The sequence below is a fragment of the Podarcis filfolensis genome (assembly GCF_964270895.1).
Source record: "Podarcis filfolensis genome assembly, chromosome: 4".
Taxonomy (NCBI): Eukaryota; Metazoa; Chordata; class Lepidosauria; order Squamata; family Lacertidae; genus Podarcis; species Podarcis filfolensis.
The window spans coordinates 99,390,768-99,415,943 of NC_139607.1; the positions used below are offsets into that span (position 1 = coordinate 99,390,768).

The 25,176-nt window shown below is 47.6% G+C and overlaps 2 protein-coding genes across 5 annotated transcripts; one reads left to right on the plus strand and one right to left on the minus strand.

Moving 5' to 3' along the window:
* Positions 1-1,881: 1,881 nt before the first annotated feature.
* ANAPC15 (anaphase promoting complex subunit 15) lies at positions 1,882-7,841 on the minus strand. Of its 2 annotated transcripts, none has more exons than XM_083610228.1 (5): positions 7,744-7,841; positions 5,693-5,818; positions 5,220-5,279; positions 3,319-3,456; positions 1,882-2,323 (listed from the first exon to the last, which is right to left on the minus strand). In XM_083610228.1, the coding sequence occupies exons 1-5, from the start codon at positions 7,807-7,809 to the stop codon at positions 2,276-2,278; spliced, it is 438 nt and encodes a 145-aa protein (XP_083466354.1). In that variant the 5' UTR covers positions 7,810-7,841; the 3' UTR covers positions 1,882-2,275. The 2 variants fall into 2 exon arrangements, with proteins under 2 accessions (XP_083466354.1, XP_083466353.1); XM_083610227.1 differs by having other exon boundaries at positions 3,319-3,459.
* A 2,155-nt stretch (positions 7,842-9,996) lies between these two features.
* Positions 9,997-24,916, plus strand: LOC310760923 (folate receptor gamma-like). 3 transcript variants are annotated; one of them, XM_083610173.1, is made up of 5 exons: positions 9,997-10,014; positions 18,011-18,152; positions 19,974-20,162; positions 22,156-22,291; positions 24,323-24,916. In XM_083610173.1, the coding sequence occupies exons 2-5, from the start codon at positions 18,015-18,017 to the stop codon at positions 24,592-24,594; spliced, it is 735 nt and encodes a 244-aa protein (XP_083466299.1). In that variant the 5' UTR covers positions 9,997-10,014; positions 18,011-18,014; the 3' UTR covers positions 24,595-24,916. The 3 variants fall into 3 exon arrangements, with proteins under 3 accessions (XP_083466299.1, XP_083466298.1, XP_083466297.1); XM_083610172.1 differs by lacking the exon at positions 9,997-10,014 and adding an exon at positions 13,056-13,147; XM_083610171.1 differs by lacking the exon at positions 9,997-10,014 and adding an exon at positions 13,091-13,161.
* The last annotated feature ends 260 nt before the right edge of the window (positions 24,917-25,176 follow it).

The window sequence follows — 25,176 nt, forward strand, 5'->3', positions numbered from 1 at the left end:
TCTCCTAGCGCAAGACCGGCCAGTTTTTAAGCTGATCTATTTATTTCTTTATTTAGTTTGAGTCACTGGGGATTGCAGTCTGGTTTCCTAATGGCAGGCCTTGCCAGATGCTAGAATTGAGGCAAGTGAGCTATTTGGATGTCCCAATGATCAACTGGCAGTTTGAAATCTTCTTTGCCAGCAAACAAAAAAAGCCCCGAGATTTCTCGATTGGAATTGATTAACAGGCCTCAGTCTAGTTCAAGGCGGTTCAAAAAGATGGCAAAAGGTAAACACTGTGAATTATATTTATAAATCTAACTTGAATGATTGTAGAGAATAAAATGATCTGCCCTGACTCCAACTGTCTTTTTTTCAGTCTGAACAAAATACCAGGGTCAAATGGATGGGGCTTTAAAATTAAAGGAAGGAGTTAACAAATAGCGGGACGCGGGTGGCGCTGTGGGTTAAACCACAGAGCCTAGGACTTGCCGATCAGAAGGTCAGTGGTTTGAATCCCCGCGACGGGGTGAGCTCCCGTTGCTCGGTCCCTGCTCCTGCCAACCTAGCAGTTCGAAAGCACGTCAAAGTCCAAGTAGATAAATAGGTACCACTCCAGCGGGAAGGTAAACGGCGTTTCCGTGCGCTGCTCTGGTTCGCCAGAAGCGGCTTAGTCATGCTGGCCACATGACCCGGAAGCTGTACGCTGGCTCCCTCGGCCAATAAAGCAAGATGAGCGCTGCAACCCCAGAGTCGGTCATGACTGGACCTAATGGTCAGGGGTCCCTAGCAAATAGCACCTCTCCTAGATGGCCAGGGATTGCAGTGTTTAGATGGGCTTTGCTCAAAGGTCAGTAACCAAATGAGCCAATCTCAGAACCACAGCAAATTTTACAACACCCTGACTGACTGAAGACCAAGAGAAAAACCATCACAAATTCCTTGTACTAATCAATTTAATCAGATTTCTGTTCTGCAATCACCGATGTCACCAAAGCAGCTTACAATAACAAAATTTTGTTTAAAAACTACTATAAAAACAGCAGGGCAGGCGAAATCTGTGAAACCAGGCCATTAAAACACCAAACAACAGAGGATGATTAAACAGGGGGCTCAGACATTATTTCAAGTTGTTAGAGAACAGGCCAGATTTAGCCTGGTGCCAAAAAAGCAATGAAAGGTCCAAGATAAATATCATCAGGGAGGAATTCTCACAATTTGGGCACCTTCCCTCTCTATAGTAACCTCCTGCCACCCCACCCTGTTTAACCTCCAAGCAAACTGGATCACACTTCTCAGGCAACACACTTTTTCACTAATGCCTCTAAAAATATTAGTGGCACAACAAATTCCCTGCATTGTTTGCGCTGTCAAGCCTGCCTGTTATTTCGCACACCAGTTCTGTTCCAAACTGAATTTCTGCCTCTGCTACAGCCTGCAGGCATTGTTTAAAGAGCAGGAATTGGCTATGCTCTGCCCTCTGTGGCTGGAGGCACCAATGCTTCTGAACACCACTTGCTGAAAAAACACAGGGAGAGATGCTCTTATCCTCCGGGGGGGGGGGGGGGAGTTGCCACAGGCATCTGGAGAGTCACCATGAAAACAAGAAGCTGGCCAGATGGGCCCCTATTGGCCTGACCCAGCAGGCTCTTCTCAGATGGCTCAGTCAGTAGAGCGTGAGACTTTTAATCTCAGGGTCATGGGTTTGAATCCCATGTTGGGCAAAAAAAATTCCTGCATTGCAGGAGTTGGACTAGATGATCCTCGTGGTCCCTTCCGATTCTAAGAGTCTTTGATTCTTATGTTCTTTTCTCAGAGGTGTGCAGGCAATTCCCCACCACCACCACTGTGATGGAGCCTCAAACCACATGCCAGGGCGGAGAAGAAAAAACATAGGCCAGATAACAAAAGAAAAAGGTTTATTGACAAAACTGTTTCTGCAGAGAGCAGAAAACTGACACACACACACACACACACACACACACACACACCCCAAATGCAAACAAAAGGCCGGCTGCCTCTGCTGCCAAAGTCAAGCGCTGAACCTCAACTCCTTTCCTCTCTGGAGTTTTTAGCTGCCTCAAATACTTCAGCAGAACGACAACGAAAGAGCCCAGCGGGGCAGCACTTCTGCGGCAGGGATGGGGGCAGGAACGGGTCCCTTCAGGGCAGGCCTGGATCACACACACACCAGCCTGCTTTGCAAACAGCCCAGCTCGGGGAGACATTCCCCTCCTTTCCTGCTCCACGGAGGACAGATACACATCCAAAGGCTGGATTGAGTTCTTTTGGAAATCTAGATCATCCACTGGTCCTGATCTTGCTCTGCTCCTTCCATATCCACCTGGGGAGGGACACAAAACAATGAATTGTTAAGAGGCCAAGCTGAAAGGGATGCCCACTGCGAATGGATAGCCTCTTGTGAGGATGTGAGCTATGTGCCCAGGCCCCCTGAGCTGCTCAACTCCTTCAGCACTGCACCTCTGCTGAGGCCCTCCTCGTGTTATTATTATTATTATTATTATTTGAATTTATATACCACCCTATACCCGGAGGTCTCAGGGTGGTTCACAGAAAAGATCAACATAAAAACCAAAATATAATCAAAATAAAAACAACAGCCCAATAACATCGCCTCCGTCAAAAAAAGAGTAGTCCTGTGTTTCCACTAGAAAAATTTAACAGATACTTGGCAGATCTGCATTCCCACACCTTTTAGCATCAGCAGCTACAATCTCAGGCACTGTTGTGACAAGGATACTAAATCAGAAAAGCTAAGGAATCGTTCGAGGTCAAATTAAACGTGTGCAAAATGCTTACCCACCACTAAGTAACAGCAACCAGCCATTAAAAATAGAGAGTTGGAACAGGACTTCCAGGTCAGAAGAAATGACTTCTAGGCAACACATTGTACCTCTTGCATTGAGAAACTGAGCATTGCAAAGAAGCCCAAGAAGCTACAATGCTTGTGCAGACCAGACACCCAAATGTATAGTCCTTTTATGCTGTAGACAGCATAAGGCAAAACAGCTATTTCAGATTAAAAGAAGTAAGTTGCCATAGTCAGTTGCTGAGTCTGAAGTTCTATCCCATTGCAATTATATAGTTACCTGAAGGCAGCCACTTTTGGAGCATGTAGGGCAGACAGCAATGGTGTACACTGGACAACTCTAGTATGTACAAATGCCGGTATCTTTTCAGTTAAGTAAGCATTCTTATGCTGCCTCCCTCCTGGTCCGCTGCCTGGCTACAAGGGCGCCCCAGTGAATCCCACAGAATTCTTCCCAGATCTAGACGTGGGAACGAGGAAGCCAAGACCCACGAGGAGCCCCTACCAACCTCATTGATCTCCCCATCATCCGGAGACTCGTTGTAGTCGTTCATCTCGTCCATGTCTTGCATGTCCTCATCATCTTCGGAGTCTTCCTCGCTGTCCTCGTCATCTTCGTCGTCCTCTTCCTCCTCCTCGTCATAAGTCTGCTAAGGCAAAGCAAAGGCGCAGCCGTCACTTTCCTGCCAGCCTCTCCTCCCGGCTCCTGTGCGCCACAGAGCCCTTGTCCACAATGTGGGATCTTTCCTGTTCCAGCCCCTGGCCAACAGCTGACTTAACTGGCTGCTCTGCTTTATGTTTGTGGCTTAGGGCCTTCGTATTTATGTGACTTCCTCTCCTGGTCTGCCCCACAGAGGACCTTAAGGTCCATGAATAATCACAGTTTAGAGGTCCAGGGCCCTAAGGAAGGCAGACTATCCTCCGCCAGGGCCAGGGCCTTCTCAGTGATGGCTCCGACCTGGTGGAATGCACTGTCCCATGCAGTGGCGTAGCGTGGGGGGTGCAGGGGGGGCCGGCCGCACCGGGCGCAACATCTGGGGTTAGGGCAAATCCACGGGTTAGGGGGCGCAAATCCACGGGTTAGGGGGCGCAAATCCACGGGTTAGGGGGCGCAAATTACTTGCCTTGCCCCGGGTGCTGACAACCCACGCTACGCCACTGGTCCCATGAGACCAGGGCCCTGCAGGATTTAACCTACTTCCATCGGGCCTGTAAGACAGAGCTATTCCGCCTGGCCTTTAATTTGAATTCAGCCTGATCTTTTATTTCCCTGTTCTTCCCTCCCCTTCTGCTTTTATGAAGATCACTCGCTCTGGGATCCCACAGCTAATTCTCCCTTGGACTCCTCACCTAATATTTATTGGATGGATTTCCCCCCTAAATTGATTTTTGAATTCTGAATTTATTGTTATTCACATTTTATACTGTATTTTATGCTGTTTTTTGTTGCATCAATTAAGTGTTTTAAATTTGTTGTTAACCGCCCTGAGCCCGGTTTTCTGAACCGGGAAGGGCGGAATATAAATAAAATTATTTTTTAAAATCATTATTATTATTATTATTATTATTATTATTATTATTATTATGTTTTGCAAACTGCCTTGATACGGCTGATACCGTTAAAGGTGATATAACAATATTTCAAATAAATTCAACCATGTGGCTTACCATGTAAGCCCTCAAGACAATATTACAATTCGTCTACAGCCCCTGATATCCTCAAGGCGGATTGTAGCTTTAAAACGCAGAAAGTTCCTCTCAATCCTGCAAGCTCTCCTTCTAAATGATATGAAACACCCATCTCAGTTCCTTTCCCTTTCTTACACACGTCACAATCTTCTTAAAAGGAGTCCAGGATTTCTCCACTCTCATGTAGCTCCTAAAGGGTAAGCCTAGAATTTCTCACATCCTCCTTAAGCCTAGAAGGCCTTGTGCTTTTCCCACCCCTCCCTGCAAGATATAGGTGCCTGTTTTTCTGTGCACTCTGCAGATGATAGTTATAACAGCAACCAGGAGAGCAGGAACCATTCCATTTTTAAGAGCAACCAGGGAATGGCTCAATAGGAACCAGAGGGTTTAGGCTTGCAGAGGAGGGATGATATGGGGGTGGCAATTGTGAGATCCTGATGTAAATGGTCCAAGTGGGAGGAAAGGACCCAAGAGATGGAGTGAAGCCATTAGGCACATCTAAGATAAGTGACGGAGGTGGAGGCAATCCCAGGGCAACAAGGCCCTTTCCTCTGGTGTGACATCATTATCTAAGTATGCGATGGTGGTGATAATAATAATAATAATAATGGCAGCCCATAACCTGCCCAGATCCATCGCTCCTTGAACAAACCCTCCCAATCTAGCTGCAGAACACCCCCGCCCCACTCCAGAGTACGTCAAGGGCTGACAAGGTTGTTACCTCGGAGGCAGGCTTCCCAATTGGGACCAAGTTGTTATCTTTTTCAGCGATGCTCTGCAGCTGTGACAAAGGGAGGAAATGTTAAATTAATTCAGAGAGACTATCAAGGACATCCAGAAGGAAGGTTCAAGATGAAGGCAGGTGAATTGGGGGGAAAAGCGGGGGAAAGGACTGGCTTTCCAAAGGACAAAGTATGAGATTGCCCTCAGGAAAAAGCTCTCTCTTTTTCCTGTTCACTTCACAGAAGAGTAGAGTTTTAAGGGCCACAAGCGTCCAACCAATCACAGCTCAAGAATCCCCGGCAGGTGGCCGGCCAGCCTCTGTTATAAACCTCCAATAAAGGAGAGGCCACCACTTGTGAACAGCTCTTACTGTCAGAAAGGTCTTCCTAATGTTTGGCTGGCTCCATCCGACAGCCCTGCTCCTTCCTCTTCCTTATTCCCAAAGACCCCTCTCCTCCTTGCATGGCTCACCCAGGCCTGATGCTGCTGTTCTTGCTGCTGAAGCTCATTCTCATCCACACATGGCCGGTCCAGGTTAAACCACAGCGCCTCAGTGACTCGTGGGAAGAGGGAAGGAAAGAGCGTGGACATGACTTCCTGAGGGATTGGAGGAAGAAAAATGGTTGGAAAAGCACTACAGTGGTACCTCTGTACCATTCTGGAGCCCCGTTCACATCCTGAAGAGAACGCAACCCGCTTCTGCGCATGCGTGTGACGTCATTTTGAGCGTTTGCACATGCACGAGCGGTGAAGCCTGGAAGTAACGCGTTCCGTTACTTCTGGGTCACCGCGGAGTGCAACCCGAAAACACTCAGCCCGAAGCTACTTCAACCCAAGGTATGACTGTATAGTCAGCTATGGGACTATAAAGGACTGGGGCAGGTCTGATCCTGTGTCCCTAAGAAACGATCCTTCACTCATCGACCACACAGCCAAACCATCGCCACATTGTACCAAGGGATTCAAGGCCCAGGCAGTACCCAACACATGGTCTTCAGCAAACACACTTCAACCCCCTAGTGCTAGAAAAATGAGTACTTGATGCTAACACGGGTAAATGAAGCAACATTGGCTCGTTTTGCATTCTTTTGGATTGGATGTATCACAGGCATCTCAGAGGACCAAGGTAAAGGACCCCTGGATAGTTATGTCCAGTCAAAGGTGACTATGGGGTGGGGCACTCATCTCGTTTTCAGGCCAAGGGAGCCGGCGTTTGTTCAGAGACAGCTTTCTGGGTCATGTGGCCAGCATGACTAAACCGCTTCCGGCGCAACGGAACACCGTGACAGAAACCACAGCAGTACCTATTTATCTACTTGAACTAGTGTGCTTTCAAATTACTAGGTTGATGCTTTTGAATTCTGGTGCTGGAGGAGACTCTTGAGAGTCCCATGGACTGCAAGAAGATCAAACCTATCCATTCTGAAGGAAATCAGCCCTGAGTGCTCACTGGAAGGACAGATCCTGAAGCTGAGGCTCCAAGACTTTGGCCACCTCATGAGAAGAGAAGACTCCCTGGAAAAGACCCTGATGTTGGGAAAGATGGAGGGCCCAAGGAGAAGGGGACAGCAGAGGACTAGATGGTTGGATAGTGTTCTCGAAGCTACCAGCATGAGTTTGACCAAACTGCGGGAGGCAGTGGAAGACGGGAGTGCCTGGCGTGCTCTGGCCCAGGGGGTCACAAAGAGGCGGACACGACTAAACAACAACAACAAAGGCAACAAGGGAACTGAGTGGAGCTGCACTTAATTGCATCCTGAATGATAAATATAGGACTAATAAGGCAAGCAGTTTATCACATGGTGACAGTTTTCCAGGGCGGTTCACAGCACAAGAGTGGCTGGGGAAGCCCAGCCAGATGGGCGGGGTATAAATAATAAATTATTGTTGTTGTTGTTGTTGTTGTTTAGTCATTTCACGATCTGTCCTTCCAGTGAGCACTCAGGGCTGATTTCCTTCAGAATGGATAGGCTTGATCTTCTTGCAGTCCACGGGACTCTCAAGAGTCTCCTCCAGCACCAGAATTCAAAAGCATCCATTCTTCGACGACCAGCCTTCTTGATGGTCCAGCTCTCACTTCCATACATCACTACGGGGAAAACCAGAGCTTTAACTAGACGGACCTTTGTCGGCAAGGTGATGTCTCTGCTTATTATTATATTACAAGATGAGAAACAAATAAAAATAACCATTACAATTATAATATAATATTAAGCAAGGGACAGGGCTGGGGGCAGCTCCTTCTCTCCCTCCCTCTATGGGGTCAGGATTCTCTCCTCCGCCCACCTTCTCTCAGGCCCAGGAATACCTGGCGGGGCCTGTGGGGGGTCACATAGTGAGACCCCCCCGCACCTATTTTAGGAACTGCCCGGGGGGGTTTAATGGGCTCTCCTGCAAGCCAAAGGTCATGACCTCCAGCGGCCAACAGCATCCGGGTCACTGAGCCCGCGGTGCCCCGGGTCCCCCCCCCCCGGTGCATCTCCTTCTCTCCTGCCCCCCTTTCCCTTCCCCTCTCCCCTCACCTCCCACTTCGTTGCTGAGGGAGAAGCCGGCCCCGGTTCGAATCCCCCATGCCCCCGGAAGCGCATCTGCCATGCCCCGGAAGCGCTCTGCGGCGGTGGGGCGGTGGGTGTTTCGGACCTAGTTTGTTTCCCTCAACATCGTTCACCGGAAGTGTTCTCCCCCTTCACTTTTTTCTAGCTCTAGGTTTACCACTTGCCCAGTGCGCAGGCGCGTGGGTGGAGCCTCTTCGTCCCCGGCGGCTGGAAAGGCTCCTGGCCCCGCCCCTCCCAGGAGGATTCCTGCGCGCCTGCGCAGTGGAGCCCTGTAGCGTCTGCGAGGGGCGTGTTTAATCAGGCGCTTATTCATACAGCTGTTAAGGAGGGAGGGGAAAGGAAGGGCAAGTTATTTGATTGGTTGATAGACCAAGCAATGAAACAATTTAATTGGTTGATTTAAAATAATGCAATTCTTACTTCAAGCTGAACCCTGTTTAATTTTATGGTCAATAAAACCAGATTCGGTAGTAAGGGAGGAGTATTTAATGTGTTTGAAATGCTGAATTTGGGATGGAAAGAGGCAGCTGGGGAGGATCTGACGGCTGATTGTTTCGCCTGCTAGAGCTTCCTGCATGTGGCTCAAAACAAAAACGTTTAATAAGGAAAAAACAAGAACAAAAGTTTGCATGAAAGCGGCAGAGGCAGTTTGGTGCAGTGGTTAGAGCAGTGGTGGCCAAACTTGGCCCTCCAATTGTTTTGGGACTACAGTTCCCACCATCCCTGGCCACTGGTCCTGTTAGCAGTGGATGATGGGAGTTGTAGTTCCAAAACAGCTGGAGGGCCAAGTTTGGCCACCACTGGCTTAGAGTATTGGACTGGGACCTGTGAGAGAGAAGAGTTCAAATTCCTCACCGGACCCTGAACCTCTCACAGGGTGACCTTAGGTGCCAGTCACTGCCTCTCAGCCTAACCTACCTTGCAGGGTTGCTGTTGCTGGGGGAATAAAATGAGGAGGAGGAGAGCCAGGCACTCCTCAGAGAAAAAGGTTGAATATAAATGCAAGTAATAATTGTCATTGATAATAGTGAGAGGGGAATGGGGCAGATTCGTACTTCCCCTGTTGGACTTCTGCACCCCCTACAAATCAACCCTTGCCTGGTCAGGGTGCCAGCTTGCTTCACTCCGTCTGCAACTCGCCTGCCTGCCTGCTGTAATATCATTAAATAAATGCATTTACGTAAGTGCTCTTCAGCCTCTTCTGGACTGGTCATTCCTAGGGTCCAGATAGGAGGTGTGAAGTAGCAGCTTAAAAAACAGCAACCCAAAAGCATGCGCTGAGTTCCTCTCCTCTCTGCCCTATTCATTGACGAGCAAGCAAACTGCCTGAGTCGATCCGATGAAACAGCTTCCTTGGCAGGTCTCATTTCTATGGTTTGGAAGAATCACTCGCAGGAGCACAAATTTATTCAAAATTGCAAAATGATAAAATCAGCTGCTGTAGATGCCACCTGCTTTTTTGGACCTTAATAGAAAGCATCCGGTTCTGCAACAAGCAACCCACTCCTTCCTGGAAGTAGAACTCACTATTTGTCTCTAAAGTCCAAAGTTCTAACCTCTGTTATGTAAAATCTTCCCAGAGCTCAGCAGCAGCAGCAGCAGCAGCAGAGATCATGCTTTGAATTCAGAAAGTCCCATCCTGAGATCTAAACAGTAAAGAATCAGTCACCTGCTACAAGCAGCCAGAAGGGCCTTTCAAATTCAAATGCAAACTTTGCTTATCTGGTCTGAAAAGCAGATTTTTTTGGGGGGGTGGACATCTCTACAACACAATTCTATGTGTTTGGGACATGGGGTAGGTTGCCAACAAACTCAGCTCTTATTCCGAGGGATACTTCTTCCACTTCTTTCTGTAATGTTCTTGTTATAGGAAAAAGTGGGGGGGGGGGTTGGCTTTTGCTGTCCAACTCCTCAAGGGACTGGGTCCCCTAAGTCCATGATTGGTCAGAGATGAATGGATGGAGGCAAGATCTTTACTTTACTGTTGCAACAAAGTTCCCTCCCCTCCTTGCAAGGAGGTAGGAGAGATCCAGAACAATGGTGCACAAGCTCCTATAAAGACTTTTGAAATTGCCCACTTTGTTGCCCAAGACCACCCCCCAAAACATCATACATACATCACAGAAGGAGGTCTCCAGCAGAAATTTGAGAGGGTTGCTTCTCTCCTGTCTGCCAGGATACCTGATAATGCCTCACTTGATTGCAGTTTCTGGGTAGCCTGGCCATTCCTTTGAGACGGTAAATACTTTAGTTCCTGAATCTCTTCCACATATCAATACAGTCATACATTGGGTTGAAGTTGCTTCAGGTTGAGCTCTTTCGGGTTGCAATCTGCAGCAACCTGGAAGTAACGGAACGCGTTACTTCCGGGTTTCGCATGCACAGACACTCAAAATGATGCCATGCGCATGCGTGGAAGCGGCAAATTGCGACCCGCACACGTGCAGATGTGCAGTCGCGGGGGGCGTTCGCTTCAGGATGCGAACCGGGCTTCAGAACAGATCCCGTTCGCATCCTGAGGTACCACTGTAGTTTATTAAACTTAACAGATACTTGCTGAACTGTATTTGCAGGGACTTGTAAGTTCCTACAGTCCAAAGACAATTGGAAAGTTTTTCCCATTTCCTTCCTCCTTGCAGAGAAATATTTGAGGTCAATTTGGGAGAGTAAAATGGCTTCAGGATTGCTTTGTGTTTGCCTTGTACATATATGAACATTTATTCTATATTTGAGACCTTAGAATTCTTATAACACTCTTAACTGCCTTCTCCGTAACCAGATAAAGGTTATCTCTGAATACCTGATTCTGATCACAACCGACAGAGCAAAGTCTCCTATCTCCCAGGAATCTTGCTTTGCAAGCTTCGCCAATCAAGGACAGGCTCAGGTGCGCGTTGGCCTGATCTGACAAGGCAGTCCACCTGCTGCTAAGTCCTCATCATGATCTGTGCAGTTTATTAGCAGCCATAAAACTGTTTGTCCCAGGAAGGCTACGTGAGGTCCTGGGCGTACGCCAAGCAGATCTCATGCATGCTTATAAGTCTCAAAGACTTCAGTCAAGGAGACTGACAGTCGCATAAGAAGTACTTATTCCTGCATTGCAGGGGGGGTTGGACTAGATGACCCCTGGGTTCCCTTCCAAGTCCACGATTCTAAGCATCTTTGCAGTGGATTAGGGCTTAAGGTGACATCCTTAGTACAGTATATGCTGAGGGTCCGCCACACCCTCCAGTTCTGATCTGCAGGTCCAAATACAGACTAGGGCAAAGGGTTGACCGATGCTTCGAAGGACCCAGTTGCAGGGATGCCAAAACAAGATGCACAAAACTTCAGAGTAGCTCAGTTGGTTAGAGCGTGGCACTGATAACGCCAAGGTTGCAGGTTCGATCCCTGCAAGAGACAGCTGCATATTCCTGCATTGCAGGGGGTTCCACTGGGTCCCTTCCAACTCGACAATTCTCTCCAAATTCTGTTCTAATTCGAATGCTTTATTATAAAGGTGTATCAAGAGATTTACATGCAGGATTCCTAGCTGCTACACTTCAGGATGGCTGCTGAAGCGGCATGGCTTTGTCAGTGAGGCTTACTTATAGGAAAAGCAAGCTTGGCTAGCTGGCAGCAACAGCCCCATTTCCTCTTCTTCTTTGGCAATCACTCGTAGCTGAGTAAGATTGTCTTCCATAAACACGTTTGAGTAGTGAATCCGTAAGTGACTGTGGACGCCAATTCTGGATCCACACATCCTTCCATAGTGGGGACATTGGTTCCCAGGTGAGAGTTGATCACGGTGTGGATTTGCCAAGCGTGCCTTCCTCTTAGCACATTTCTCCCTTGCACCCATGACACCTTTGGCAAAGGCTGTTCTCCAACTGGAGTGCTCGCAGGCCAGGGTTTCCCAATTGTCAGTGTTTATACTACATTTTTTAAGATTTGCCTTCAGACAGTCTTTAAACCTCTTTTGTTGACCACCAGCATTACGCTTTCCATTTTTAAGTTCGGAATAGAGTAGTTGCTTTGGAAGACGATCATCAGGCATCCACACAACATGACCAGTCCAACAAAGTTGATGTTGAAGAATCAGTGATTCGACACTGGTGATCTTTGCTTCTTCCAGTACACTGATATTACCGTAGTTCGCCTATCCTCCCAAGTGATGTGTCAAATTTTTTGGAGACACCAAAAAATTAACCACCCCTGGCTTAGAGGCCTCTTCCCCACCACTCAACAGGCAGGCAGCAGGAGAAGCCTGTCCTCCCCCAACTCGCTAAACCAAAAGTTAAGGCTTCAAAGCAAGCAGATAAGGAGATGTGACCCCATTTTACAGCTCACACCAATGCACCCCACTGTCCTCTTGGGGCAATTGCCTCCTCACCTCCCTCACCCCAGTTTAAAACTGCTGCCCTTTATTCCAACTCAAGCTGCATCTATATTGGACTTGAAACCATTTCACATTGCATATTTACCATATTTTTCTGTGTATAAAAGGTAAAGGTAAAGGTACCCTTGCCTGTACGGGCCAGTCTCGACAGACTCTAGGGTTGTGCGCTCATCTCACTCAAGGGGCCGGGAGCATTATGCTAAAAAGTGGGGGTCGTCTTATATACGGATAGTGGAGAGGTGGGACGAGCGATTGGTGGCTGCTGCGAGCAGGAGGTTGTCAGTGGCGTTTTTGCGTGTGATTGGTGGGTGCGGGAAGGTCCGCTGGCTATTGGCTGCTGCGGCAATGGGGCGTGCGATTGGCGCTTGCTTTCGGTGAGCATGCAGACAATTGACGGGTTTGTCGATGTGCGTGCAATTGGCTGTGGCGGTCCTGCGGGTTAGCAATTTTTGAAACCCCCCCCATAAAAAGTTCAACATGTCTGGGCAGTCTTCCCCCCCACTTTCTCAACTTGGAGTCCCAAAATATATACATGGGGGCGTCTTATAGATGGAAAAATAGGGTATTTTATTACAGTGTTTTAGACTGTTTCTCTCCCCCACCCCGAATCCCACAATTGCTACAGTATGAAATTGTGTAACTGTTTCTATTCCTGATGCTTTTTATGAGGAACTGCTTCAAAGTTTTTGATGGGATTTAAGTCATGAATGGAAATAAATAGGCAAATAGACAAAGCTTTCCTTTGGGGTGTTTTTGAACTCTTCAATTCTATGTTTTGGAGCACTTCCGAGGCGATATTCTCTGTCTCCTTGGTGGGGCACGCTTGGCAAGTGGGAGCTCAGTGCTCCTTTGAACAATCATTGACTGACGATTTCTCGGCTGATCTTTGGAACCAGGCACATTGGGAAGTCTGCTTCTTTAAGGCTTAAGCAGCTCTTGGCTTTCATCAGCTGTGCTGCCAGCCCACCTGAGAGAGAGAGAAAGCAGCTGCAGGTGAGAATGCTCAGGTATAAAAGGTCTGTTGGGAGGGTTTCTTGTGTTTGAAAGTGGGTCTTCCTTGGCTGTGTGCACAGGTAAGTGATGGAGGAATGGACTGGTGCTCCTTTAGAAACTCTTGCCTAGTATGCTTGTGAAGGACAATTTTCTGGAATTACAATGCTGTTTGTGGAACACCGCTCATCTCCTCTCGTATCTTTCCTTTCTTGTTTTCGCGTCTTTCTCCCTTATTGTTGTTACTGCTTTTTATGTATTAGAAAGTGAAGGCAGCTATTTTAAAAAGTGGATAGAAATGAAACCAGCTCGATGGCTGCAGTTTTCCTGGCTCCTGTGGATTTGGGCCAGGGGCTCTGGAGGTCCGTTCTTAACCTGAAACTGTTCTTAACCTGAAGCACCACTTTAGCTAATGGGGCCTCTTGCTGCTGCTGTGCCACTGGAGCACAATTTCTGTTCTCATCCTGAAGCAAAGTTCTTAACCTGAGGTACTATTTCTGGGTTAGCGGAGCCTGTCACCTGAAGCGTATGTAACCCAAGGCCCACTGTATTATTTCATAAAATTTATTCACCACCTGAATGTAAAACACACTCAAATCCATTCACAAAAAAGGGAAAAATAAAGTTGTCAATAAGAGGAATTAGCAATTTAAGATTTTTGAAATGTTAAAATATTCAATCTTGCATCACCTTTTAAAATACCTGGGCAGCCTTGTCTATACAAAAATGTTTTCAGGAGGCACAAAGAATACAGCAAAGGTGCCTGGCCAATGTCAATAAGCAGGGAGTTCCAGAGGGCAGGTTCTGCCACACTGAGAGATCAAGTTCTTAGCAATAAGGAACAGATATCTCTTGGCACCTGTAACTGTGCCAGTTCCACATATCAAAGCAGTCAAGTGGGCATATAAAGGGCACTTGTTTTCTTTTGTAAGGCTTTGTTTTCCAGCAAAAATAAAAGTTTAGTGTTTTTTTTTTATAATAATAATAATAATAATAATAATAATTTATTATTTATACCCCGCCCATCTGGCTGGGCCTCCCCAGCCACTCTGGGCGGCTTCCATAAAAACCAAAAATACAATAAAATATCACACGTTAAAAACTTCCCTGAACAGGGCTGCCTTAAGATGTCTTCTGAATGTCACGTAGTTGTTTATCGCTTTGACATCTGCTGGAAGGGCGTTCCACAGGGCGGGCGCCACTACCGAGAAGGCCCTCTGCCTGGTTCCCTGTAGCTTTGCTTCTCGCAATGAGGGAACCGCCAGAAGGCCCTCGGCGCTGGACCTCAGCGTCCGGGCAGAATGATGGGGGTGGAGACGCTCCTTCAGGTATACTGGACCGAGGCCGTTTAGGGCTTTAAAGGTCAGCACCAACACTTTGAATTGTGCTCGGAAACGTACTGGGAGCCAATGTAGGTCTTTCAAGACCGGTGTTATATGGTCTCGGCGGCCGCCCCCAGTCACCAGTCTAGCTGCCGCATTCTGGATTAGTTGTAGTTTCCGAGTCACCTTCAAAGGTAGCCCCACGTAGAGTGCATTGCAGTAGTCCAAGCGGGAGATAACCAGAGCATGCACCACTCTGGCGAGACAGTCCGCAGGCAGATAGGGTCTCAGCCTACGTACCAGATGGAGCTGGTAAACAGCTGCCCTGGACACAGATTTGACCTGTGCCTCCATGGACAGCAGTGAGTCCAAAATGACTCCCAGGCTGCGCACCTGGTCCTTCAGGGGCACAGTTACCCCATTCAGGACCAGGGAATCCTCCACACCTGCCCGCCTCCTGTCCCCCAAAAACAGTACTTCTGTCTTGTCAGGATTCAACCTCAATCTGTTAGCCGCCATCCATCCTCCAACCACTTCCAGACACTCACACAGGACCTTCACCGCCCTCACTGGTTCTGATTTAAAAGAGAGGTAGAGCTGGGTATCATCCGCATACTGATGAACACCCAGCCCAAACCTCCTGATGATCTCTCCCAGCGGCTACATGTAAATGTTGAAAAGCATGGGGGAGAGGACAGAACCCTGAGGCACCCCACAAGTGAGAGCCCAGGGGTCTGAACACTCATCCCCCACCACCACTTTCTGAACACGGCCCAGGAGGAAGGAGCGGAACCACTGTATGACAGTGCCTCCAGCTCCCAGTCCCTGAAGACGGTCCAGAAGGATGTTATGGTCGATGGTATCAAACGCCGCTGAGAGATCCAGCAGAACTAGGAAACAGCTCTCACCTTTGTCCCTAGCCCGCCGGAGATCATCAACCAGTGCGACCAAGGCAGTTTCAGTCCCATGATGAGGCCTGAATCCCGACTGGAAGGGATCCAAATGGTCCGCTTCTTCCAGGCGTGCCTGGAGTTGTTCGGCAACCGCTCGCTCAATCACCTTGCCCAAGAATGGAAGATTTGAGACTGGGCGATAGTTGGCCATCGTGGCCGCATCTAAAGATGGTTTTTTAAGAAGCGGTTTAATAACCGCCTCTTTCAGCGGGTCTGGGAAGGCTCCCTCACGGAGGGAAGCATTCACCACCCCACGAAGCCCATCGCCCAGTCCTTCCCGGCTAGCTTTTATAAGCCAGGATGGGCAAGGATCCAAGAGACAGGTGGTTGGTTTCACTCGTCCAAGCAGCCTGTCCACATCCTCGGAGGTAACAGATTGGAATTGATCCCACTCAACTTGACTAGACAGAACTCTAGCACTCTCCCGCCCCGGCCCTGCTCCCACGGTGGAGTCTACTTCTTCCCGAATCTGAGCGATTTTATCTGCAAAAAACTTTGCAAAATCATTGCAGGAGAACATGTGGCCCGTACTGGGCCCCGATGTTGCAGGTGGTTCCGCTAAATTGTGAACCACCTGAAAAAGTCTCCTGCTGCTGTTTTCTGCAGATGCAATAGAGGCGGCGAAGAAATTCTTCTTCGCCGTCGCTATCGCCACTTGGTAGGCTCGACGTTGAGCTCTAACCTGTGTCCGGTCAGATTCGGAATGAGTTATCCGCCACCGGCGCTCTAGCCGTCTCAACGATTGTTTCATTGCCCTCAGATCCGTGGAAAACCACGGGGCTGTCCGGGCTCCATGCAATCGGAGAGGGCGCTTCGGAGCCAAACAGTCAATAGCCCTGGTTAGCTCCACATTCCAGCGGGTCACCAGGGAATCAGCTGAAAGGCCATCAACATGGGATAAAGCATCCCCTACCACTCTCTGGAAACCATTTGGATCCATTAAGTGGCGGGGGCGGACCATCCGAATTGGTCCCACCTCCCTGCAGAGGGGATGGGTCGCAGAGAAGTCCAGTTGCACCAGGAAGTGATCTGACCATGGCACTTCTTTCGTTTCGCTTTTACTTAGTGTCAGATCACCAACATCCATAGAGGTAAACACCAGGTCCAAGGCATGTCCGCGGCTATGGGTTGGGCCAGACTTATTCAGGGACAGCCCCATGGAGGCCATGCTTTCCACGAAGTCCCGAGCGGCCCCTTGTAAGGTCGTGTCGGCATGGATGTTAAAATCCCCTAGGACGACCAAGCTAGGTGTCTCCAGGAGAACATCCGCCACGACCTGAAGCAGCTCAGGCAGGGAATCCTTGGTGCAGCGGGGAGGTCGGTACACCAAAAGGAATCCTGTACTGCCCCTATTGCCCAACTTCCAGAACATGCACTCGGAAAACTGGGTCTTCCCAATAGGACGCCTGGTGCAAACTAATGACTTCCTAAAAATCACTGCAACCCCCCCTCCCCGCCCACATGACCTGGGTTGCTGTGCGTAAGAGAAACCTGGTGGACAAGCAGCGGCAAGGACAGGCCCATCTGCTTCATCCAACCAAGTCTCTGTTACACATGCCAGGTCAAGTCCTCCATCCATGATCAAGTCATGGATGGCAGTGGTCTTATGAATCATTGACCTGGCATTGCACAGCAGCACCTTCAGGTCATGTGGGTATCCCTTGCTGATTCTAGTATCCATCCGGTCAAGACCAGACCCGGAGGCAGGAATAGTCCTCAGACAACGACTAAACCTGCCCCCTCTGTAATGACATGGTCTAGTCTTAGCGTAACTCCTCCTCCTACCCGTGATCACTGAGATCGGTTGTCCCAGTGCATCCCCCCTGTGGAACATGCCCCAGCCATTTTGTGGGCTGGGGCCCACTCCTCCGGCAGCCCTGACCCCTCCCCCTAACAACAAAATAACACCTTAAACAAACAAAGAAACCCAATAAAACAGTACAAACAAAAAAGTAAAAATTACAAAAACATCAAAATAAAAAATAATTCCCCAAGCCCAACCAAACATCCATCCCACCCCCACCCCCCACATACAAAAAATCCAAAAGAATTTTTGTTAAAAACATTTAAAAAACACTCTGTGCCCCTCGGGCAGTAACAGCTGTCCTAGTGAGGCCTCTCAGGCCCCGCCCTGGGCCAGGTGGTAAGTGGCAAGAGCAGGGCCCTCAGGCACTCACTCAGGGGAGTCCTCCTGGGCAGCAAGCAGCAAGCAGTCCTTATGAGGCTACAGGCCCCGCCCCAGGCCAGATGGTAAGTGGCAAGAGCCTGAGAATGGGGAAACTGGTTTCCAAAAGTGTGGGTAAGGGAAGTTCTCTGCTGATCTTACCTGGGTGAGTAGACACAGTTGGGGAGGGAGGGAGAGAGTTAAGGAAAGATGACTGAGGTGGGAGCAGAAGCATCTGCTGCAATTTCCTCTCCTGGTTGCAGGCAATGTTGATCACAGCTCCAGACATGCTCAGTTCACGGCACTGAGAGCAGCCGACAAAGCTGCCCTCTTCAGCCTTGACAAGCCAGGTGGGTCCTTGTGATGCTGCAGCTATTTGGTTCTTTGAATCTATTCCTTTCTCTCTCTCTCCCGCCACCATCTGCAGGGAAATGGCAGCGTGCAGGAAGTTGCTGGGGCTGCTGGCTCTCTTGGCTGCCGGGGCTGCTGATGTCTCGGTGCTGAACACGTGCATGGATGGCAAACATCACAAGACGGAGCCTGGTAAAGAGGATGAGCTGCATGGGCAGGTAGGGCTCTCTCCCCAAATGGGATTCTGAAACTCAGTTCTATTCCGTGATCTGAGCTGTGCTAGAGAGAGTGAGTGGAGGGCAACGGCAGTGAAATATACTCTGAGTCGAGAGTGGATTTCCTGCTCTTTATTCAGCTCATAGTGGTGAGGAGGAATGGAAGTTCCCCCAGAATGTCTGCTTTATATACATTATTTACACGATTGGGCCCCACGTGATTGGCTAATTCCAGGATTCTCCTGTAGGCCAATCAGGTTGCAGATTCACTTCCACCTGGAGCTGGATTGGGTGGCTCCTGTGGACCAATCAGACTGCTGTATTCTGGATCCTATTGTTCTAGGGCCAATCAGACTGCTGCATTCTGAATCCTATTGTTCTAGGGCCAATCAGACTGCTGCGTTCCAAATCCTATTGTTCTAGGGCCAATCAGGCTGCTGCATTTTGGATCCTATTCAACTCAGTACATAACAGGCAGCCTTTGCCAAACCTGGTGCTCTGCTGATGATGTTGGACTACAACTCCCATCAGTCTTAGCCAACAGAGGTTGGGCAAGGCCATAGCTCTGAAGGAAAGCCAGCTTACTATTTTTAATTTTTGCAAAGGCTATTCTAGGCTGCATCAACAGAGGTCTAGTGTCCAGATCAAGGGAAGTCATAGTCCCAGTCTATTCCATCTTGGTCAGGCCCCACCAGTGTCCAGTTTTGGGGACCCCGGTTTAAGAAGGATGTTGTCATCCTTCTGGAAGGGGTCAGAGGAGAATAACCAAGAGGATCCCCGGGCCACAATCCTGGGTAGTGTGTATGGAGTTCCTGGACTGCCTAGACAAGTCTCATTGATGTGGTCCGAAGGAAAGCAGAGCAAGACGTTTGACACCAGTTGGCTGCAGGAAGAAGAAGAGTTTGGATTTGATATCCCGCTTTATCACTACCCAAAGGAGTCTCAAAGCGGCTAACATTCTCCTTTCCCTTCCTCCCCCACAACAAACACTCTGTGAGGTGAGTGGGGCTGAGAGACTTCAGAGAAGTGTGACTAGCCCAAGGTCACCCAGCAGCTGCATGTGGAGGAGCGGGGAAACGAACCTGGTTCACCAGATTACGAGTCCACCGCTCTTAACCACTACACCACACTGCAGAAGTTGCCGGAAGGAGGCAGACAAGGTGCCATCCAACCACCTTAGGGACCACATTCTGGATTTGTGTAGGGTTTACTCCTTAGGGTCTGGAAACCAAGCCTTAAGAGCTGGGGTGTACCTCTATAGGTGTTGAAATATACTCAGAGTCGCAAAGTGATTTCATGCTCTTTATTCAGCTCATAGTGGTGAGGAGGAATGAATGAATGAAAGTCCCCTCAAAGTATCTGCTTTATATACATTATTTACACAATGGGCTGCACATGATTGGCTAATTCCAGAATTCTACTGTAAGCCAATCAAGTTGTGGATTCACTTCTATCTGGAGCATGATTGGGTGGTTCCTGCCAACCAATCATACTGCTGCATTGTTCTAGGACCAATCAGACTGCTGCATTCTGAGTCCTATTGTTCTAGGACCAATCAGACTGCTGCAGTTTGGATCCTATTGTTCTAGGACCAATCAGACTGCTGCAGTTTGGATCCTATTCAACTCAGTACATAACAGGTGTACAATTTAATGACAAGCGAAATGAGAATAAATTTGCCACTGGCTAGGAAGCAGGGCTTGGGGTTTGAGTGAGTGAAGGCAGCGTGGAACATCCTAGTCTTCTTGTGACTCGGGAGGGAGGGCGAGGTGCTAGATGAGTTGGCCTTTCCTCCCCCATCCCTCTTTCCCTTTCCTCCCATAGTGCTCCCCATGGAAAGAAAACGCTTGCTGTACAAATAGCACCAGTCACGCCGCGCATGATGACCAGTCCTACCTGTACAACTTCAACTGGAACCACTGCGGGATCATGTCCGCTGCCTGTAAACGACACTTCATCCAGGACACCTGCCTCTACGAGTGCTCGCCCAACCTGGGCCCCTGGATTAACAAGGTGGGCTTGGGGGTTTGACCTTTAAAGCCCTATGCGGCTTAGGACCCTCGTACCTACAAGACTGCCTCTCCTGGTCTGCCCCGCGGAGGACCTTAAGGTCCACAAATGACAACACTTTGGAGGTCCCAAGTTGCAAGGTGGTTAGATTGGTCTCAACTAGGGCCAGGGCCTTTTCAGTACTGGCCCCGACTTGGTGGAACGCTGTGTCACAAGAGACCAGGGCCCTGCAGGACTTGACATCTTTCCGCAGGGCCTGCAAGACGGAGCTGTTCTGCCTGGCCTTTGGTTTGGACTCGGTCTGACCCTTATGTTTCCCTCCCCTTATGGTTTTGATCTATGGGCTACTTTTAAAATGAGGCTGCATTTTAAATTGCATTTTAACCTGTATTTTAAATTGGGTTTTCCCCCTATTATGTTTTAACTGTAATTTTACTGGTGTTAGATGCCCTGAGCCTGGCTCTGGCCGGGGGGGGGGGGCAGAGTATAAATAACATTATTATTATTATTATTATTATTATTATTAATTTATCAGCATTCCACCTGTGTACATCTACCCCCACGCACCCCTAACAGAGAACCAGGCCAAATTTGCTGGACTTTGGGTGCCCCACATTTTTCCATGTCTAGAGAAAGGAATTGCAGCAGTTGTTCTGGGGGGCCACCCCACCCTGGTTCCATAAATTCATCCCCCAACTCTATGGAATGTGTTATTCAGAATACTGGTTTGCATGACCCACTCAGGAAGGCAGTAACATGAAAAAATGCAAAACCATAACAACCAATTGTTCATTTATTCAAAATCCAGTTAAAATTATTTAGTTTAATTTGTTTTAAATATATTTTTATGAATTCTCTAAAGATATTTCAAAGCATTTATCACAGTTTTTCTTTAACATACGTAGTTTCTTCTTGACTTCTTACCCTTCCTTTTCTTATTTTTTTTACTTTATTTGCTGCCTTATAACACCTGTTTTTATTGTCTAAACCCCAATATCTTTCAATAATCCACTGCTTATACTTCAAAACCCGACTTCATATACGAGTGATAGTTTGATACGTAACACTGGGGAACAAAATTTTTGTTGCATTGACACCTGCAGTTGTTCTAACTTAATTTTGATGTGCTGATTTCATATCGGAAGTTGGTTTTGTTCTCTAAGCTCTAGTTTTTTTGCAATTCATGTTTTTCACTATTTACCATAATCTTTTTCACAATGCAAGAATTCAATATTTTATTAAACACATAGCCAAAGTAGTACAATATGAGTATAAATTGAAGAAGCCATGGTCCGATCTGAAAAATACAAATATTTAGGTTACAGCACTATAAAAATAAAGAAAAATTAAGTTTGCAAAATAATAACCAGCATGTGGTTAGGGTAGATCAACGTGTCAGTGTCCACTTATCCCCAGTGTAAACATTTCATATAGGCAAAAGTCGGAAATTGAAAGATAACTATAGCATGTACACGGAAATCGATTTCAGATTTGAAATCAGCATTGAAAGAAGAGATGAGGACAGTTGAAAAATCTCATGCAACAGAAAATGAAAAAAAAAACAAAAACGGTTCCCCAGTGATCCATCGATGGTCCCCATGCCTCCTTAAACAGTTTATCATTATGAAAGCTGGATACACAGAGACCTGCTTTCTCTGTGCTGGATCCAAAGCTGTGATGAATGGAGAAGCAAGATCAGGTGAGGTCTTAGTGCTGTGAGCCCCTCCATCTTGTGCCCAGGTTGTGTACCTGTGTAAATAAAACCAGATATCCTAAAGATATCGGTCTCTGCTGACCTTCATTCCAAGGAAACCGAACCTGGGCAATCTCCTGGAGTCTCACTGCTCAGCGTAGAACAACATTTCTTGGGCTTTCAGAGCTGACAAAATTGAGCCACAAGCTGTGCCGTTAATCTTTGGGTGCGGAGTGCCCCTTCCACTTCTCCCTAACCTTCCCCCACCCCCTGCATAAATCTAACTTATTCCTCCCCGTGCAGGTGGATCAGACCTGGCGCAAAGAAAGAATCCTGGATGTCCCGCTGTGCAAAGAAGATTGTGAGCAGTGGTGGAACGACTGTCGGAATGACACGACGTGCAAGGAGAACTGGCACGTGGGCTGGGACTGGTCCCAAGGTCAGTTGGCGCTGCAGAGAGAATAATAATAATAATAATAATAATCGTAATAATAATAATTTTTTTATTTATACCCCACCCATCTGGCTGGGCTTCCCCAGCCACTCCGGGCAGCTTCCAACAAAATACTAAAATACAATAACCTATTAAACATTAAAAGCTTCCCTAAAGAGGGCTGCCTTCAGATGTCTTCTAAAAGTCTGGCAGTTGTTGTTCTCTTTGACATCTGGTGGGAGGGTGTTCCACAGGGCGGGCGCCACCACCGAGAAGGCCCTCTGCCTGGTTCCCTGTAACATGGCTTCTCGCAGTGAGGGAACTGCCAGAAGGCCCTCAGAGCTGGACCTCAGTGTCTGGGCTGAACGGTGGAGGTGGAGATGCTCCTTCAGATATAGTGGACCGAGGCCGTTTAGGTTGCAGAGGTGGGACTTCTGGCCAAAACAGAGCTGGTTCACACGTAATACTACGCCCCTAGTTTATTTTAAAATGAAGGGTGTGGAACTAGACCAGGTCAGAGGGCCAGTTCCTTATCTCCTCCACCCAATCGCAGGGCCAAGTCTGAGAGGTGAGTGGGGCGTTGGGTGGCTTAGGCATACAATGAAGCTGAATGCTGGAAGATTCAGGACACAAAAGGACTTCTTTACACTGTGCATGGTTAAACTGTGGAACTCTCTGCCACAAGAGGCAGCAGTGGCCTCCAGCTTGGATGGCTTTAAAAGAGAATCAGACAAATTCATGGAGGAGGAGAGGGCTATTGATGGCTCCTAGTCAGGATGGCTGTGCTCTGACTCCCCAGAGGCTGCAATGCTTCTGAATCCTGGTTGCTGGGAACTGCCGGGGGGAGGGCAGCGTTGTTATTGCGCTTGGATCCTGCTTGTGGGTTTCGCTTTGGGGCATCCTGCTGGCCACTGTGAGAGCAGGATGCTGGCCTAGATGGGCCCCCTTTGGCCTGATCCAGCAAGCCCTTGTTAATGTTCTTATAGACTTGACAGTCCAGGTAAGTGTGCTTTTGTCTGGCTGTGCACTAATGCCAACTCTGTTTTAAAAATGAATTGTCCAAATCATTTGGCCAAATTCAAAATTGTGGGTGGTATCCAGACAGGCAACAAATGAAAAAGAAGTGTCAATTCAGGGGACGGGTTTATTCTATATATATATATATATATATATATATATATATAAATTTTTATTAGTTTTTTAACATATCATTTTCAACAGTAATTAAACATACTTTTACATCTTATTCAATTTTTTTACTTCTATCAGTCCTGTCTGAAATTTTTCCAATCTAATCTCTAAGTATGCATTTATTATTTTCCCTATTACATTTCAAACTCATAACCAATATCTCTATCTTTTTCTACTTTGTAACAATTCATATATTTTTCCTTACAAAACTTCTTGTAGTCCTACTAGCGTAATTTGTTGGTTACAATTGCTCTTCAAATAGTTCATATACTTCTTCCAATCTTCTGTAAATCTCTGGTCCCGCAGGTTTCGAATCCTTCCTGTCATTTTGTCCAATTCTGCATAGTCTATTAATTTCGTCTGCCATTCTTCTTTCGTCGGAATTTCTTCTTGCTTCCATTTCTGGGCTAACAATACTCTTGCCGCTGTTGTTGCAAATAAAAACAGTTTAACATCTTGCCTATTAATATCCTGGCCTATAATACCAAGTAAAAATGCTTCTGGTTTTTTTAAGAATGTATATTTCAACATCTTTTTCATCTCATTCTATATCATTTCCCAGAAGTTCTTTACTTTCTTACATTCCCACCACATATGATAAAATGTTCCTTCTTTTTCTTTACATTTCCAACATTTATTATTTGTCTTATACATTTTAGCTAATTTAGGGGAAGGGCTTTTTCTTAAGGTGGCCGTCCTAGCTGCCGGGGACAGATTAAGTTTTGTTACGATGCCAACTTGATGCCTGGCAACTCTCCTCCTTTCTCTGGGATGGGTACCCAGCCAGCTGAGCATCTTGGAACGACAAGCCTTGCTCAGCCTGGCATCTCTTCCCTTCAATTCCAGGGTATAACCAGTGCCCCCACGGGTCGAAGTGTCAGCTGTGGGAATCCGTCTTTCCTAGTCCACAAGACCTGTGTGAGAAGATCTGGAGCAACTCCTACAAATATACCACCTTCACGAGGGGCAGCAAGCGCTGCATCCAGATGTGGTTTAACGAAACGCAGGGCAACCCCAATGTGGAGGTGGCAAAGTACTATGCCAATGCTGGAGCGGGTCTCTCGCCCTGGACGCTCCTGGTTTTGCTTTTCCCTGCCCTCCCAGCAACCCTGCTGTGAACTTTGCAAGGGACTTCTCTGATCCTGAAGAGTTTTGACCCTGCAAGATTGCACTGGGATTTCCCACTTCCTCTATCACGGCGAGAGTGCGCTCGTTCCGGGTTCCCAGGAAATAACACTCCAGCTTGCCTGTAAGAAGAGTTTATCTTCCGGGACTTCCTCCGAACATTGTTTCAGCTTCTGTTCATTTCTATCACCTCAGCAAACTTGGGTCTGCTTATGGGGACATGGAAAGGGAGGTGGCCTCTAGTAATAGGGGCGTTTGCAACCCCTGGGAACACACAACTGGAAGAAGGAATAAAAGCCTGGTTCTTCAGTTCGATTTGCTGTTGTGCCCTTTGCTTTCATCAATGCAAAGAAGAGGGTCGATGCCTGATTATCAATGCCTAGCCCTAAATACTTGCTTCCCACTGAAGGGGAGTGGGTGGTGGAGAATTTTCTTATCGCTTACTAATATTATCCTGCCTTTTTCCTGGGCTGAGATTCAAGGCAGCTTACTCAAATTAAAACACGGGTAAAATGCAGAAAGATACAAACTTATAGAAGATAATAATTAAAGAGTAATTAAACTCTAGTAGATTT